The sequence below is a fragment of the Neophocaena asiaeorientalis genome, unplaced genomic scaffold (assembly GCF_003031525.2).
Source record: "Neophocaena asiaeorientalis asiaeorientalis breed wild unplaced genomic scaffold, Neophocaena_asiaeorientalis_V1.1 scaffold629, whole genome shotgun sequence".
Taxonomy (NCBI): domain Eukaryota; kingdom Metazoa; phylum Chordata; class Mammalia; order Artiodactyla; family Phocoenidae; genus Neophocaena; species Neophocaena asiaeorientalis.
In genome coordinates, this window is record NW_020175468.1 from 6,045,050 (window position 1) to 6,061,914 (window position 16,865).

Below are 16,865 nucleotides of genomic sequence, written 5' to 3' on the forward strand. Positions count from 1 at the left end.
TCACAGCCTGACAGCAATAGATTAGATAACATATTTATGCCTTATTGTCACAAGGGCAGGGACTTTCCTGCTGTGTCCCCAGCTTCTGGACCAGTGCCTGGCACAAAGTAGGTCCTCAGTAAATGTTGACAGAGATTGTTGAGCCCTCCATGTGGACCAGTGACTGTTTCAGGCATTTAATTCAACTGCATTAAATTGTTCTGACTGGGAGGGAGAGACTATGTTACCTTTGGCACTTTATTTTCCTTTTAAAAAACTTATTATGAACATTTACAAACACAGAGGAGACAGAATGGCATATAAATTACCTCGATATAATTGATACAGCTATTTTGCCTTTCTTTTTTCCTAAAATATTTCAAGGTAAATGCAGACATTGATGACATTCAACCTCTAAATATTTCATTGAGCATCTCCGTAAAATATAAGAAAAAGTTTTCCACATAACCACAAAACCATGGTCATAACAGCAATATCTTCTTTTTGGCTGAAGTGTTTTAAGGTAAATGGAGACATTGTATTATTTCATCCCCAAATATTTCAGCGTGCAGCTCTAAATGATAAAGACATTTTCCCATATAACCACAATACCATTATCCTTCCTAACAAAACTAAAGAAGGACCTATATTATCTAATAATCAGCCACAAATTTCCCGTCGTGACAAGTTTTAATCCGAGGGGTGAGGGCCCTTGCCCAAGGTCCCATGGCAGGAAGAGAGAGAAGTGGAATTTGCACCCAGGCAGTCTGGGGAGAGCTGTGACCACGGCCAGCTTGAGTCAGAGCAGAGCCAGCCCCTCTACCCCTCGCTGGCGCGTCCTGGTAAAGGAAGTTTGTGAGGAAGGTGGGTGGGGGTGGATGACCCAGGCATCTGGAGCTGACTCGCTCTTTCGCAAACCTCTGGGAGGAGCCCCCAGGGCCACAAAACTGTCTCCTCCCGGGGGCCAGACTGAGAGGTGCAGGGAGACCGCGGAGAGGAGCCGCCGCCGGACATGGGCCGCCCGCTGCCGGTGCTGCTACTGTTGGCTCAGACCTGCATTCCAGGTAGGGGCTGGGTGCCCGAATCTCTGCGCTGGGGACCGGGTCAGACCGGAGGGAAGGGAGGGGGGAGGGGAAGAGAAGAGAGCTCAGAGTCTGCTGACTTGGAGGAGGGCTCAGTCCCCAGCCCCTCCACCCACATTCAAATAATAATTCTCCTGCTGTCTGCAGCCTCACACGGCACGGTACCAGGCACACAGTAGACGCTCAGGAAATATTCGTAGAGCGAAGGCGCTTAACAACAGCCGCCATGTAGTGAGTACGCTCTTTAGTCCAGGCACCCTTCTAAGCTCCTTCCTTGCAACTGCCAACTGGGCGGGCGGAACTATTTTAACCTCGTTTTACAGAGAAACTGAGGCACAGAGAGGTTAAGTAACTGGTCCGAGGTCACACAGCAAGTCCTTGTAAGTGGGATTCTGACCCGCAGGGGGCTCCTACAGCCCTCTCCCCTCTATCAGATCCCCCCCCCCCCCGTACACACACACACACACACACACACACACACACACACGCACACACAGACACATTTGCAAGACAGGGAGGACAGCGTCTCATTTAACAAAAGTTCTAAAGAAAGTCAGGCTCAGCGTCGCGGAGCCGGGGGCCGGGGACCCAAGGCTCGTCCTTCGAGGTGACTTCCCTTTCACTATCCTCTAGCCGACGAGACTTCTCACCTCCTTTCTCTGGAAAATCTAAAAAGGGTTGGAAAACGAAAGGAAGTTGAGAAGGAACTGCTGTCAGGGCGCGGCAGGGCCGGGTTGGGGGTAGGGGTTGGGAGATGGTTCGGTAATGAATAACCGGGAAAGCTTTCCGGACCGCGGGAGGCCTAGAATGAGTAACGACTCGGAAGGGGACTCCGAATTTGGAGCGGGGAAGGGACCTCAAGGGAGACGTGATGGGCAGGGATAGGCCTTGGGGCGGAGCTAGTGGGCGGGGCCAGAACTTCGGGGAGGGGAAGTGGGAGGAGCTAACAGTTCCGGAGCAGCTAGTGGGAGCGGGGAGAACTTCTGGGGAGGCCACAGTAGTAGTGAAGTTAGAATCTCCGCACGGCTGATGCGCGGAGTTAGAAGTTCGGTGTGGACTGTTGGGTGGAGAGAGAGAACGCTGGGGAGAGGCTACGGAGGGGAGGAGAGCCAGTGGGCATTAGTGGAGGGCATCGGGAACGGGGGTAGAACATAAAGACTAGCTGGAGCTGGTGAGGCTAGAACACCCCTAGGAGAGCTCGCGAGGCGGAGTGGGCCGAGGCGGGCGGGGTGGAGGAAAGGACCTAATTGGGAGCCGGGCTAGAACGTCCACGCCCGCGGAGAGGAGGGGGGTTGGAGTTTCAGGATGGGCCCGGCGGTCAGACAGAATTAAAGGGAAAGCGAGCGAGGGCTGGACTTGGGAAGGACCTGTGGACGGAGAAAGAACTTTAGGGTAGAGGGTGGAGATAGAACGTTGGCCTAGGATGGTATAGCGGGCTGGAAACCAGCCTTGGAACCCAGGGGCGGGCAAAAGTGGAGTCCGAACCCGAGTGCACCTGGCCTGGAGACTTGGTCCAGGTGTTGGGGCTTAAGGGGGCGAGAGCGGGATCCTGGCGCAGACCGATAACACCTCTCCTCTCCCCCCTCTGCCCCCAGTCTCCCGGGGCCTGCAGTGCATGCTGTGTAAGACTACCGGGAGTTGCAGCGTGGAAGAGTGTGCCCCCGGCCAGGACCTCTGCAGGACCACGGTCCTGCACATATGGGAAGGTGAGCTGGAGTAGGGAACGGGAGTGACAAAGAAACCTTATTTCACGAGCCATCGGGGAAATACGCATGAAAATGACACGGAGACCGGTTACAAGCCCCCAGATGGACAAGCATTTAAAACTCTGACAGGGACTTCCCTGGAAGTCCAGTAGTTAAGACTCTGTGCTCCCAGTGCAGCGGGCACGGGTTCGATCCCTGGTTGGGGAACTAAGATCCGGCATACCACTTGGTGCAGCAAAAAAGGAAAAGAAAAATCTGACAATACTGAGGTCGATGAGGCTGTGGAGATGCGGGCTTTGCCGTTAGGGGGTAAATTGGTGCATCCACCAAACAGAGCCACGTGGCAATAGGCAATATCTGGTTAAAGATGAACATACCGTACAACAAGTAGTTGGACTTCTAGGAATGTAGAGACCCCAGAGAACCTTGGCCACACTTGCCCAGAGACACATGTCAAAGAATGTTCTTAGCCCGAACGTTTGTGGTATGGAAAACTGGAAAGACTGAAGTCAGTTGTCAGCAGAGGAAAAACGTTACAGTATAATCACGCATTATACCCCACAGCAGCTTAAATGAAGGAGCTAGGGCTGCAGGTATTAACCTGGATACATGTCAAAAATGTAAGGTTGAAAGAAAAACAAAAAAGCATGTTGCAGAGTTTGACACCTTTTAATAGAAATAGTATCTAACAATCAAAATAAATAAACGATATACAAGTAAACAATAATAAATATTCTGCATACAGAGGTGTTAGAATTACCTACACCTGTGGTTGCCTCTGGACAGAGCATAAGGGAAGTGGGATTTGAGGGAGGGAGGTAACCAGGAGGCTTTAACTGTCTTTTAAACTTGGTTTCTTTTTTAAAAAATATCTGAAACGAATATAGCAAAATGCTAATATTTTATAAAGTTTGGTGATGAAAGCACAGTATTTATTATATCATTCTCTTATATTTTTGGTAAGCTCGAAGCATTTTCCTTTAAAGATTCCTATCAGAGGCATCTCCCTGCTAAGATCACCAAGCTAGGAGGGAGCGGGTAGATGGATCCAGAAGGTCCCAGGGATAGTGTTATCACTAAAAGAAAATAGGCTTCCAGTGTAGGGGGTTGGGGGGAGGGTTCATAACTCTAGAAAAGAGAGAGTTGGACTCAAGCAAGAGGAGAGGCCTGGCAGGGATCAGCCCTGGGAGCAGGTGACCTTATAACCAGGAGTGTCACAGGCTGGTTGGGCCCAGGAGAGCCTCTGGGGTGACAATGAGACATTCCTTATAGAAGGTGATGAGCTGGAGGTGGTGGAGAGAGGCTGTACCCACCCAGAAAAGACCAACAGGACCATGAGCTATCGGACTGGCACGCAGATCATCACCCTGACAGAGGCCGTGTGTGGGTCAGACATGTGCAACCAGCCCAGTCCTGGTGAGTAGGGCAGCCCTCACCATCCCCAACCCCAAACCATCCCCAGCTCAACCTCCATCATCATCCTGGTCCTATCCCTCATCCTAGGCCACCCCAACCCCAGCTCCATGCCTTACCCCGGCCCAAACCTTTCCTTATCCTAAACACATCTCCAGCCTGGCTCCAACCCCAACTCAACCTCACCTCCAATCCTGTCCCCAACTTCCTTTTATCCTCAACACGCTCCAACTCAAACCCATCCTCCTTCCAAAGACATCTCTCATCCTATCCCCTAATCAACCCCATCTCATCTCAACTGTCCCCAATCCCACTCCCATCTACAAACGCATCCCATCCCTAATCCTATCCCATCTCATATGTGTTTGTGGGGGTGTGTGTATGTGTGTGTGTGTGGTTGTTATTTATAAGATGCAACACCTGCCTTTAAGAAGCCTCACACACACACACACACTTGAGAGGTAGGTGAGGTATCTCACTGATGTTTTCGCCATGTAACTGTTTTCATGGGACAGGAGATGATTCAAGCAATAGATGCTCAGCAAGGGGTACAAAGACCAGAGATACCAAAGACTCAGAGTTCTTAAAGGAAGTCAGAATAGGAGGGAATCAGACAGGCTGCCGTGGGCTTGGAAAGTTCCCTAGAATCGATGATTCTTAAGTTGGGCAGCAAAGAAGAATGTGAAGAAACTTCCATAAGGCTTTTTGTTGAGTTTCATGCCTTTAGGCTCTGGTCAGCATAAGAAAAAGACTTAGAAAGGCTCAAATTCCACAAGTTCTCACAGCAGAGGAAGGTTGGGGAGCGAAGGGACCCATGATGCGCGGTCAGACAGATTCCTCTTTCTGGCCCTGGTGAGGAAGGAAATGGGTTCAGGCCAGTCTAGTCACAATGACGTCAGGAAGCAGAGCACCAGCCTCTGCACTGGGTTTTTTCCCTTGTTCTTCATCCATCCCGATTCCACGAGATTTTCATTTATCCTGACCTCAAACTTTCATCTGTTGGTGGGGACTGAATCAGAGGTTTATTTTCAAGGAAATGACAAGAGAGGATGCCGGCTTCCTCTCTCTGTTAGATGTGCTGAAGGGAAAGCACTTGTAATTGAGTCTAAATAATATTCGTAATCAGAGATAATAGTCAAAACATTTAACCATATTGGTCAGTGCCACAGAATAACATTGACCAGTCAGAACTGGAGACCACTTGCTGGGCCTGGTGTTACCCCTTTAGTGGATCTTGAGGACATGAGAGTTCTAAAGACAGGTTTGCAGGGAGTTCCCTGGTGGCCTAGTGGTTAGGATTCCGGGCTTTTACTGCCGTGACCCAGGTTCAATCCCTGGTCGGGGAACTGAGATCCCACAAGCTGTGCAGCGTGGCCAAAAAAATAAAGTACAGAGAGGGTTGGGAGCGGTCAGGGGTCCTCTTGGGCAGCAGCTGTCAATTCAGTAATTTAATAACTAATATATCTATATCAGCTTCCCCCCTTTTATCTTTTTGGCCGTGCCACGCAGCACGTAGGATCTTAGTTCCCTGACCAGGGATCGAACCCATGCCACCTGCATTGGAAGTACTCAATCTTAACCACTAGACAGCCAGGGAAGTCCCTATCAGCCCCATATCTAACACCATTTTACCCTGTTTGTGATGACTAGAATAGTTGGTTAAACCACATCCTGTTCTTCTGTGATACTGGGGACACAGGAGTGACCAAGATAGCCTTGGGCCCTGCCCCTATGGGGCTCATAGTCTAGTGTGTATGTGTATGTGGGCGGGGCTGGGGGGAGGCGGACGGACCCATCACCTGTCGGTGACTGCCCTGATTTGTCGCAGCTGGGATGCGGAAGCACATGCAAAGGAGTCAGGACCATGATAGGGGAAACAGAGACCCGAGAGGTCAGAGCTGTAACAGGGAAGCACAGTCCAGAATTGTCAGGGCTGAGACAGGGGAAACAGAGGCCAGAGTGATCGGGGCTGAGATAACTAAGAATCAAGAGATACTTGACTCAGGTCAGGGAAGGTTTCCTATACAGGAAGCAACAGCTAAGCTGGATCTTGAGGGATGAATAGGAGTCAGACTGTTAAAAAGACAGTAGAAAGGCTTTTCCAGACAGAGGGAGCAACAGATATAAAGGCCCAGAGGAGGGTGAAAGTAGCATGGCTGGAAGAAGGGCGAGATGGGGCAAGAGGAACTGCTGAAATTGGCAAGGTCACATTATACAGGGCCTTCTAGGCTATGGTGGGGCATATAGACTTCATCTGGGAAACACTGGGAGGTCATGAAAGGGTTTCAAGTACAGAGCATCACTATCAGATTTTTTTTTTTTTTTTTTTTTTTTTTTTGTGAGCCTCTCCCGTTGCGGAGCACAGGCTCCAGACGCGCAGGCTCAGCGGCCACGGCTCACAGACCCAGCCGCTCCGCGGCATGTGGGATCTTCCCGGACGGGGGCACGAACCCGTGTCCCCTGCACCGGCAGGCGGACTCTCAACCACTGCGCCACCAGGGAAGCCCTCAGATTTGTATTTTTTGACACGCTATTCTGACCTCAGAGTGGAAGAGAGATAGGAGGGAAGGAAAGATGGAGGGAAGGTAGATGAGGGGAGACCAACTTGGAGGTGCGTGAGGTTGTCCAGATAAAGAAGAGGGTGTAGGGATTTCCCTGGCGGTCCAGTGGTTAGACTCCGTGCTTCCACTGCAGGGGACGCGGGTTCATTCCCTGGTTGGGGAACTAAGATCCCACATGCCGCGTGGTGCAGCCAAAAAAAAAAGAAGAAGAAGAAGAAGAAGAAGAAGAAGAGAGTGTCTGTCTGCTGTGCAAATGGAGAGAAGTGGATGGATTTACGAGCTATTTAGCAGGTAGATGAGCAGAGTGTGATAATGGATTAGATGTAGGGGTGGTTATGCAGTTCTGGTCATGTGGAGTCACCTGTATCAGACCAACCCCCCTGCCAATGACAGTTATAAAAGCTGGACAAATTATAAACAATTATTAAAGTCACTCAAGAGCAAGCAAATGAAGAGAGGAAGTTGAGGTGCTCCAATCTTCGAAATAAGGGGAGCACAGAAGTCGAATTCCACAGACAAGCTGGCTTTTTCCATGAATGCACTTGCCAATTCACTGCTCTGGAAGGGAACTAGAACGCAAATAGAAAGAGATCGTCACTAGACTGACAAGGCAGAGGTTGGAGTCTGGGGTTGCCAGAGTGTCTGGAAAATGAGAAGTAAAATCCTGGAATGCATGGAACTACAGAAAAGGGAGTCCCCAAATCTGCAAATTTCCTTCAAGTCATTGGCAAGCCGTACATGCATAGGGTGAGACTCCAAGGAACTCTACAGAAAATAGTATCTGGGAAGCTACAGAACTGAGCAGGAATTCCAGCAGGCATATGACGCTGGGGGACGGAAGTTGCCACGCTGGAAAGAGAGGTCTCAGGCTTTCCCCTGGGACCACATCCTAGGAGTAAGGGCAAAACTGAAATAGACTAGCCCTAAAAATGCATACGTCGGATCTTAGACAGAAAGAAAACCTAATCCTCTCTGGCAGAACATCATTTAGAGCCTTTACAAATAGTCGTCTGTGTCTGGCATCTAGTCAAAACGTACAAGGTACCCTGAAGAAATCAGAAAGGACCAACTGACCGGAAACCAAGAGAAAAATCCCACAATAGAAACAGACTTGTCATGAATCAGATTTTTTTTTTTTTTTTTTTTTTTTTTTGTGGTACGCGGACCTCTCACTCTTGCGGCCCCCTGTTGCGGAGCACAGGCTCCGGATGTGCAGGCTCAGCGGCCATGGCTCACGGGACCAGCCGCTCCGCGGCATGTGGGATCTTCCCGGACCAGGGCACGAACCTGTGTCCCCTGCATCGGCAGGCAGACCCTCAACCACTGCGCCACCAGGGAAGCCCATGAATCAGATATTGGCGTTACTAGACAGAGGAACTTTACAAGAGCTATGATCAATATATTCAAGAAAATAGAGGAAAGTTTACTTTTTAGCAGAAATCTGGAAACCAGTTTTAAAATGATTCCAACAGAAATAAAGAACAGGAGCTAAAAAAACAAAAAAAAGAACAGGAGCTAAAATTGAGAACTCAATAGATGTACTTACTGGATATCAGAAACAGTAGAGCAAAAGGATTACAGAACCAGAAGACAGGGCAGTAGAAGTATCAGATGGGTGCCTAGATATGGAGGATCAAGGAGTCTGCCAGGATTCTACCCTGGGGGACCAGATGGGCCATCTCAGAGATGTGGAATTCAGGAGAAGGAGCAGTTTGGAGAAGATGGAGATTCTTGCTGGGGGCAGGTAGAGATTCAGGTGTTTGAAGGGCCTCCAGGAGGCCCTTGGGTATACAGGTATGGAGCTGGGAGAGAAGTCTTACCTGGAGAGAGATTTCTGAGTTCCCAGCAGGTAGGTGGAGATAAAACTGTGTCAATGGATAACATCCCATGGGAGAGAGTGTGTACCATGAGAAATGAAAAAAGGGCCTAAGACAGAGCCTGAGGATCACCCCCATTTAGAAGAGTGACATAAGAAGAGCTCACAAAGGAGACCCATGTGTGGTATGAGCTATTTTGACAGTGATGGCAGCTCGTGTTTTCATTTTCATGGTGGTTCATATTAGAAGATGTGGGCTGTCAGCCTTCTAGTTATTTTTCTTTGGGGAGAGGGTGGGGAAGATCTGGCTTTGGAGGTAAGTAATTCACCTAATTACAGCTGCTGGCCTGCCAGTTGAGAGCCTTGGCTGAGACAGCCCTCTAATTTCTCTAAGACTTGGCCCAAACTCAAACTCGGATATCTGGGGTCACGAAGGGAAGGGCATGCCAGGCTTGGGAATGGTGTGAGCCAAGGCCTAGGCAGAGGGATGACTCTGGTGTTTCCAGGGAAAAGTAACTCATCCACTTGGCCTGGACTGGAAGGTGTGTGTGAGAGGCAAGTTTATCACAGATCAATCAAATGAGGCTTTGACCTCTGACATGATTGGGTAGTGTATTAGGTATCTATTGCTGCATTACAGATTGCCCCAGAGCTTAAAACAAAAGTAAGCATGTATTATTTCACAAAGTTTTTGAAGGTCATGATTCTGGGAGTGGCTTAGCTAGGCGGTTCTGCATCTTTCATCATGTCGTAGTCAAGATGACAGTGGGTTGCAGTCATCTGAAGGCGCCCAAGGTAGCTTCATTCACATGGATGATCAGCTCCCGTGGCTTTGGCAAAAGTCTCAGTTCCTCACCATGTAGACCTCACGGTGGGGCTGCTTGAGTGTCCTTACAACATGGCAGCTGGCTTCCCCCAGAGCCAAGAGAGAGCCAGGAAGAAATCTCAACGTCTCGTGTGATCTAACACAGAAGTCACACACCATCATTTCCACAGTATCCTACTGGTTCCACAGGTCAGCTCTATTCCTTATGGGAAGGGACTACACAAGGGACAAATACCAGGAAGCAGGGCTCACTGGGGGTCATCTTGGAAGCTGGCTACCACAGGGAACAATAGAAGGGTTTTAAGTAATTGTTCATTCATTCATTCATTTAACAAATACTTATTGAATATCTTCTCTGGCCCCAGCCTTGTGCTGGGTTGTGTTGGGACATAGTAATGACCAAGACAGCCCTGGCCCTACCCTCCTGGGACTGAATCCATAGAAGGAAACAAACAAGCAAACAAACAAAAAGAGTGGAAAAAACAAACAAACGGGGAATTCCCTGGCAGTCCAGTGGTTAGGACTCCGTGCTTCCCTGCAGGGGGCACGGTTCCATCCCTGGTGGGGGTACTAAGATCTCAGAAGCCATGTGGCATGACCAAAAACAAACAAACAGTGAGGGAAACAGACTTGTCACCAGACGGGGATGACCCAGAGTGGGCAGGGCTGGGATTGGGGAGCCCCGAGAGGCACCTAATCCAGCCTGGGAGGTCAAGGAGGGCTTCTTGGAGGAGGCAAAATTGGAGAAGATGGCCTCTGAAGAATGAGTAGGAGATAGGGAAAATAGGGAGCAGGGAAAGGGTTCTAGGCAAAGACCACAGCAGATGCAAAGGCTGGGCAGGAGTCAGCATGTATACTCAGGGACTGAGGAAAACTGGTGTAGAGTCTGAGTGGCTGGTGGAGGGAGATGAGGCAGGAAAGGTGACCAGGACCCAGTCTTTGATGGAACTTGAAAGCCATGCTGAGTTTCTTGGATTTTATTCTGAAGGCACTGAGCAGAGGAGAGGCAGGGTCAGATTTGCGTATTAGGAACATACTTCTAGGGCTATGTGGGATGCACTGGGGTGGGAAGGGCAAGAATGGAAACCAGGAGGCCAGAGAGGAAGCTGGTATTGAAGGAGGCCTGACCTGGTCATGGAGCTGGAAAGGAGGGGATGGATTCTAGAAAGATTCAGGCGGTGGGATGGACAGCACTTGATGATTGGCTGAAGGGTGGGATAAGGAAGAATTGCTGCTGAAGTGAGTCCTCAAGGAAGCTGGGTCTCTAGGACTCTCTCCATGGAGTCTCACCCTCCTAATCCTCCCTAAACAGGCCAGGTTTCTACCTTTCCCCAAAGCCGTTACCTCGAATGTGCTTCCTGTGCGTCATCAGATCTGAGCTGTGAGAGGGGCTGGGACAAGACCCTGCAATGCCGCAACCCTGGAGAACAGTGCCTGGATGTGGTAACCCACCAGAGCCTGGAAGGTGAGCCCCAACCTGCCAGCAACTCCCCCTCCCTGCTTTGCTCCTCCCCAAGGCTGCACTTAACAACAACCCCCAAATAACCGGGATTTAAGCAAGGTAGAAAGTTAGTACTCACACAGAAAGTCCGGTGATGGGAAGTCCAAGGCCACTAGGACAGTTCCACAGTCACCAGGAACCCAAATGTCTTCTCATATCTTACATATTGCTTCCATTCTCAAGATTGCCTCATAGTCCAAGATGGCTGCCTGAGCTCCAGACCTCATGTCCAAGTTCCAGGGAGAAGGAGGGGGGGAAAAGAAGGGGCAAAAGGGGGGCACCCCTCCTTCTGTAGAGGTTCTCCTTTCTAGAAGTCCCATAAAATCTTTCTACTTAGATCACATTGACCAGAACTTAGCCACTTGACTCTACCTATGGAGGCTGGAAATTGTGTCTTTTGGCTAGATATATGGTTTCTCCCAATAAAATGATGGTCCTATAATGAAGGATGAAGCAGAGGATGGACAGAGGACTGCTACCATGGGCAAATCCAATCTCAGCCCCTCATCAACAATCTGACCTCCTCCTCTGCCCCCACAGAGAGTCCAGGGGATGAGCGCCACTCCCGAGGCTGTGGCTACCTTCCTGGCTGCCCAGGCCCCACTGGCTTCCACAACAACCACACCTTCCACTTCCTGCGGTGCTGCAACACCACCAAATGCAATGGGGGCCCAGGTAAGGGGCAGGGGACCCGGCGTGAGGCCTGGGATTGGGGTGGGGAGGTGCACTCAGGCTGACTGCTGCTTGCTTGAAGGGAAACCCTCCTCTCTGTTTCCTTCTCTGAAAAGTGGACCTATCGAGCCCTTTCTCAAAGAAGGATTTTGTGGGAATTCAATGAAACTAGCAAAGCTTCACCAAGACCTGTGCTTCATGCTTCTATATCCTCTTGAATCCTTCCACTGCTCACCATCCTGGTGCAAGCCACCACGGCTGCTCACCTAGATTGTTGCAATGACCTTGCTGGTCCTCCTGCTACCCTACAGCCAATGTTCAACACAGCAGCAAGAGTGATTTTTTTTTTAATAGATCTTCATTGGAGTATAATTGCTTCACAATACCGTGTTAGTTTCTGTTGCACAACAAAGGGAATCAGCCATATGCATATATATGTCCCCATATCCCCTCCCTCTTGAGCCTCCCTCCCATCCTCCCTATCCCACCCCTCTAGGTCATCACAAAGCACCGAGTCTATCTCCCTCTGCTATGCTGCTGCTTCCCACCAGGCAACTATTTTACATTCGGTAGTGTATATACATCGATGCTACTCTCACTTCGCCCCAGCTTCACCCTCCCACCCCATGGCATCAAGTCCATTCTCTATGTCTACCTCTTTATTCCTGCCCCGCAACTAGGTTCATCAGTACCGTTATTTTTTAATTCCATATATATGCGTTAGCATATGGTATTTGTTTTTCTCTTTCTGACTTACTTCACTCTGTATGACAGACTCTAGGTCCATCTACATCACTACAAATAACTCAGTTTCATTTCTTTTTATGGCTGAGTAATATTCCATTGTATATATGTGCCACATCTTCTTTATCCATTCATCTGTCGATGGACATTTAGGTTGGTTCCGTGACCTGGCTATTGTAAATAGTGCTGCAGGGAACATGGTGGTGCATGTCTCTTTTTGAATTATGGTTTTCTCAGGGTATGTGCCCAGTAGTGGGATCGCTGGGTCATATGGTAGTTCTATTTTTAGTTTAAGGAACCTGCATACTGTTTTCCATAGTGGCTGTATCAGTTTACATTCCCACCAACAGCTTAATGTAAATCAAATCATGTCACTCTTCCTCAATCACTTCAACGCCTTCCCCTTGCTTTTAGAATGAAATGCAAAGACTATACTATGCCCTCTCTAATCCAGCATGTGTCTGTCTCATGGCCTTTGCACATGCAGTACACTCCACCAGGAACACCTCTCCCCCAGGAGTTCACCTGGCTGGCTACTTCTGATTTGTTAGGTCTCAGCTTTAAAACATTGTCCTCAGGGAAAATTTCCCTAACTCTGCCCTTCAATATAATCTAGATCCTTTGTGTTATTCTGTCTCTATAAATCACTGCTGTCCAACAGGACTTTCCATGGTGATGGAAATGTTCTGTATCTGTGCTGACGGATATGGTAGCCTCTACTATATATGGCTTTTGAGCACCTGATACTTGGAAAATATCTCCTTTTTCTTTTTCTTTTTAAAAAATATGTCCACATGTCGTGAGTTTTCAATTTTTCTTTTAAAATGAACTAATACTTTTTTTTTTTTTTCTTTTTGCGGTACGCGGGCCTCTCACTGTTGTGGCCTCTCCCGTTGCGGAGCACAGGCTCCGGACGCGCAGGCTCAGCGGCCGTGGCTCACGGGCCCAGCCGCTCCGCGGCATGTGGGATCCTCCCGGACCGGGGCACGAACCCGCGTGCCCTGTATCGACAGGCGGACTCGCAACCACTGCGCCACCAGGGAAGCCCACTAATACATTTTTTAAAGTCTCTTGGTTTTCATTTCCAATGCAGTAAATATCCATAGATATGACTGACGTAAGCAATAATTTTTTATTATTTAATATTAATTTCAATGTCAATGTAAACAACCACATGTGGCGAGTGGCTACCATATGGGACAGTGTAGCTCTAAATCGTAAGTTCTCTGAAGGCAATGACTGTTTCGTCTTACCCTGTGTCTAGGCAGGTGGGGGCCCGTGGGGAGCTGAGGGTTGGAATTTCTCTCGCAGGCCCTAGAGAACCCCCCCCAAAAGAGGGTGCTGTTCCAATGCCTGACCACAAGAGGGCTCCACGACATCTAGGGCTGAGAGTTGGGAGTCCTGGGGATGTAATGCTGTGAACCGCTCATGCTAATTTCTTTGGTGTCTGTGTCACTTGGTCTTCTTCCAAGTCCTGGAGCTTCAAAACCTGCCACTGAACGGCTTCCAGTGTTACAGCTGTGAGGGGAACAGCACCCATGGATGTTCCTCTAAAGAGACTTCCCTCACTGACTGCCGAGGCCCCATGAATCAATGTCTGGAAGCCACTGGCACTAATGGTGAGCCATTAGGAGGCTGGGAGAGGATACTTATGGGGGGGATGGGGGGTTCTGCAAGAAGTAACTTCCCATGAAGCTGGACTTAATTGAGGTGGATCATCCTGTTGGAGAAGGTGGGACTTCCTTCAGGAGGGTGCAGAGTGCAGTAAGAAATTAGGACTTGTTCATTAGGAAATGTATACTTGGGCCACAGAAATGTGGATTTCTTTGGGGGTGGGACTTCCGTGGGTGGGTGGGACTTCCGGTGGGCCTCCCAGGATCCTATCCTGTGAAGTTCTGGGCAGGTTTCTTTATTCCAGAGGTTCTCAAACTTTGGGCTCTCAAAATTCCTTCTCGCTCTGAAAAATTATTGCTTACGTCAGTCATATCTATAGTATTTGTTCATTTTAAAAGAACAATTGAAAACTCACGACATGTGGACATATTTTTATGAAAGAAAAGAAGGAGACATTGTCCAAAATGAAAAAATTGAACGAGAAGACTGGCATTGTTCTACCATTTTGCAATCTTTTTAATATCTGGCTTAATAGAAGACAGCTGGACCCTCATATCTGCTTCTGCGTTCAGTCTGTTGCAAGATCACATGTCCTAGGGTTTCTAGGAAACCCCTTGTGAGAGCACAACGCATTTGTGAGAGCATGAAAAGGCAAGTGAGGTTTTAGCATTATTACAAGAATTAGCTTGACTTCACAGATCCCCTGGAAGGGTGTGAGGGAAGGAACCCCAGGGGTCCCAGGACCACACTTAGACCTGCTGCTTTCTCTGGGGGTACCCACCACGAGGTAGTATTCTACTGGGTAAGTCTCACTGGGTACCAGTATTCTCACTGGTACCCAGTGAGAATTCCAGTCCCAGGCCCGAGAGCTGGGAGTCTCACATGGTCTTCTCTCTCCTCAGGACTGGGGAACCCAAGCTACACCATAAGAGGCTGTGCAACCCCCTCCTGGTGCCAAGGCCTCCCTGTGGCTGAAGCTTTCAGCCTCACCCATCTCAACGTCTCTTGCTGTACTGGAAATGGCTGTAACCATCCAGCCCTGGCTACCCAGCCCCACACGGGGGGTGCCCCCCTGCCTGGCCCTGCCCACCTCAGCCTCTTTGTCACCCTGCTTATGACTGCCAGACTGTGGGGAGATACTTTCCTCTGCACCTGAACCCCAAAATCCCACTGCCCTGGCTGGATCCAGGGGACCCCTTTGCCCTTCCCTTAGCTCCCAGCCCTACTGACTTGCTGTGTGACCTCAGACCAGTGTGCTCCCCTCTCTGGGCCTTAGTTTTCCCAGCTGCCGAAACACCTATCTCAGAGAACTGTGAGAATCAGAGGAGAAAAACTAGAGGAAGGCTACGGGCCAGCAGGCGAGAGCTCTTGTGATATTAATATTGTTGTCGCTATTATTATTAATTAATATTTGTTTTATTTAATATTTTGTACTTAAATAAAGATTTTTGTATCAGTGAACAAAGCCAGATCTGCCCTTCTCCAGAGAGGATGACTGGGGGATACCTTTCCTCAGGCTCCTGGAATTAGGGGTCATATTGTAGGGCCCAAGCACTCGAGGTCCCAGCCTTGGGAGCTGTCCCATGCAGCCTTCCACCCTAAGCCACTTCCACATCTATTTCTGAGCTCCAAATGCAACCTTCCAATTCACTCACCCAAGCACTAACCTCCAGTCTCTTCTCCCACATCCAAAGGTCCAGACTACTTTGTTGTTCTAAGGAGACATGTCTGCATTTCCTAGGGGGCTCTGAGATAGGAGATGACTAGGAGATGACCCCTCGATGCCCTGCAGTGAGGAGTAGAGACTGGACCTCATTCCCCTGCTGCCCTGGGGGCAGGAGATAAAGGCTGGGCTATATTTCCTAGGATACCCTCAGACAAATTGAGAAAAAGACAGAACTACCATTTCAGTGGGACTGAGTACCATGGCAGAATTCATGTTTTCCATGGTTCGCTGAGGCAAGCCCACAGACACAAAATTACGTTCCCCTGGGGCCCTACGGCTGATGAAGAAAAAGGGCATTTTCTGTGGTATTTGGGGGCAGGTGAAGGACGGGGTTTCTTTTTTTTTTTTTTTTTTTTTTTTTTTTGCGGTACACAGGTCTCTCACTGTTGTGGCCTCTCCCGTTGCGGAGCACAGGCTCCGGACGCGCAGGCTCAGTGGCCATGGCTCACGGGCCCAGCTGCTCCACAGCATGTGGGATCTTCCCGGACCGGGTCACGAACCTGTGTCCCCTGCATCAGCAGGCGGACTCTCAACCACTGTGCCACCAGGGAAGCCCATCTTTTTAAAATATAGTAGTGTGTGTATGTCAATCCCAAACTCCCAGTTTTCCTTCCCACCCTGAGGGACAGGATTTCTTTTTTGGATCTCCTCAAATCACATATCAGCAACTGTCTCTGTGGTCGCCTAAAGGGATGGGGTCAACATCACCACCCCTTGAGCATGACTGGCTCTGTGACCTCTTTGGCCAAGAGAATGTGGTGGAAGTGACGCCATGCCATGCTCTGGGCCGGGGGTTTCAGAAACCGTCCAACCCTGGAGAAGCTGGTTGCTGGGTCAGAGTCCTCCTGCACTGAGAATGCCATGCTCTGAGGACACCCAAGCTACTCGTGCATGGATGCCACATGAAGACAGAGCCCCAGATGTTCCAGCCATCTCAGCCCACGCACCAGCTAAGTGAGTGAAGGAGCTACACTGGACATGGCAACCCCAGCAGATGTAATGTGCAGGAGACCTGAGAAACCCAGCTGTTTTCATTTCCTAGGGCTGCCATGATAAATTACTACAAAGTTACAAATGCAGTGGCTTCAAACAACAGAAACTTATTATTCTCTCGACTTCTGGATACTAGAAATAAAAAAATCAAGGTGTTGGCAGAGCCATGCTTCTTCTAAAGTCTCTGGGGAAGAATCCTTCCAGGCCTCTTCCTAGCTTCTGAGGGTTGCCG

At 49.3% G+C, this 16,865-nt stretch overlaps 1 protein-coding gene across 4 annotated transcripts; it reads left to right on the forward strand.

Annotated features, from left to right (window-relative positions):
• Positions 1-816: 816 nt before the first annotated feature.
• On the forward strand, positions 817-15,966 carry PLAUR (plasminogen activator, urokinase receptor). Of its 4 annotated transcripts, none has more exons than XM_024768668.1 (7): positions 819-1,043; positions 2,657-2,767; positions 4,043-4,183; positions 10,696-10,848; positions 11,425-11,559; positions 13,773-13,919; positions 14,817-15,966. In XM_024768668.1, exons 1-7 carry the CDS (start codon positions 992-994, stop codon positions 15,068-15,070), a joined length of 993 nt encoding a protein of 330 aa, XP_024624436.1. In that variant the 5' UTR covers positions 819-991; the 3' UTR covers positions 15,071-15,966. The 4 variants fall into 4 exon arrangements, with proteins under 4 accessions (XP_024624438.1, XP_024624436.1, XP_024624435.1 ...); XM_024768667.1 differs by having other exon boundaries at positions 824-1,043; positions 4,040-4,183; positions 14,817-15,962; XM_024768669.1 differs by lacking the exon at positions 819-1,043 and adding an exon at positions 2,038-2,173 and having other exon boundaries at positions 4,040-4,183; positions 14,817-15,964.
• The last annotated feature ends 899 nt before the right edge of the window (positions 15,967-16,865 follow it).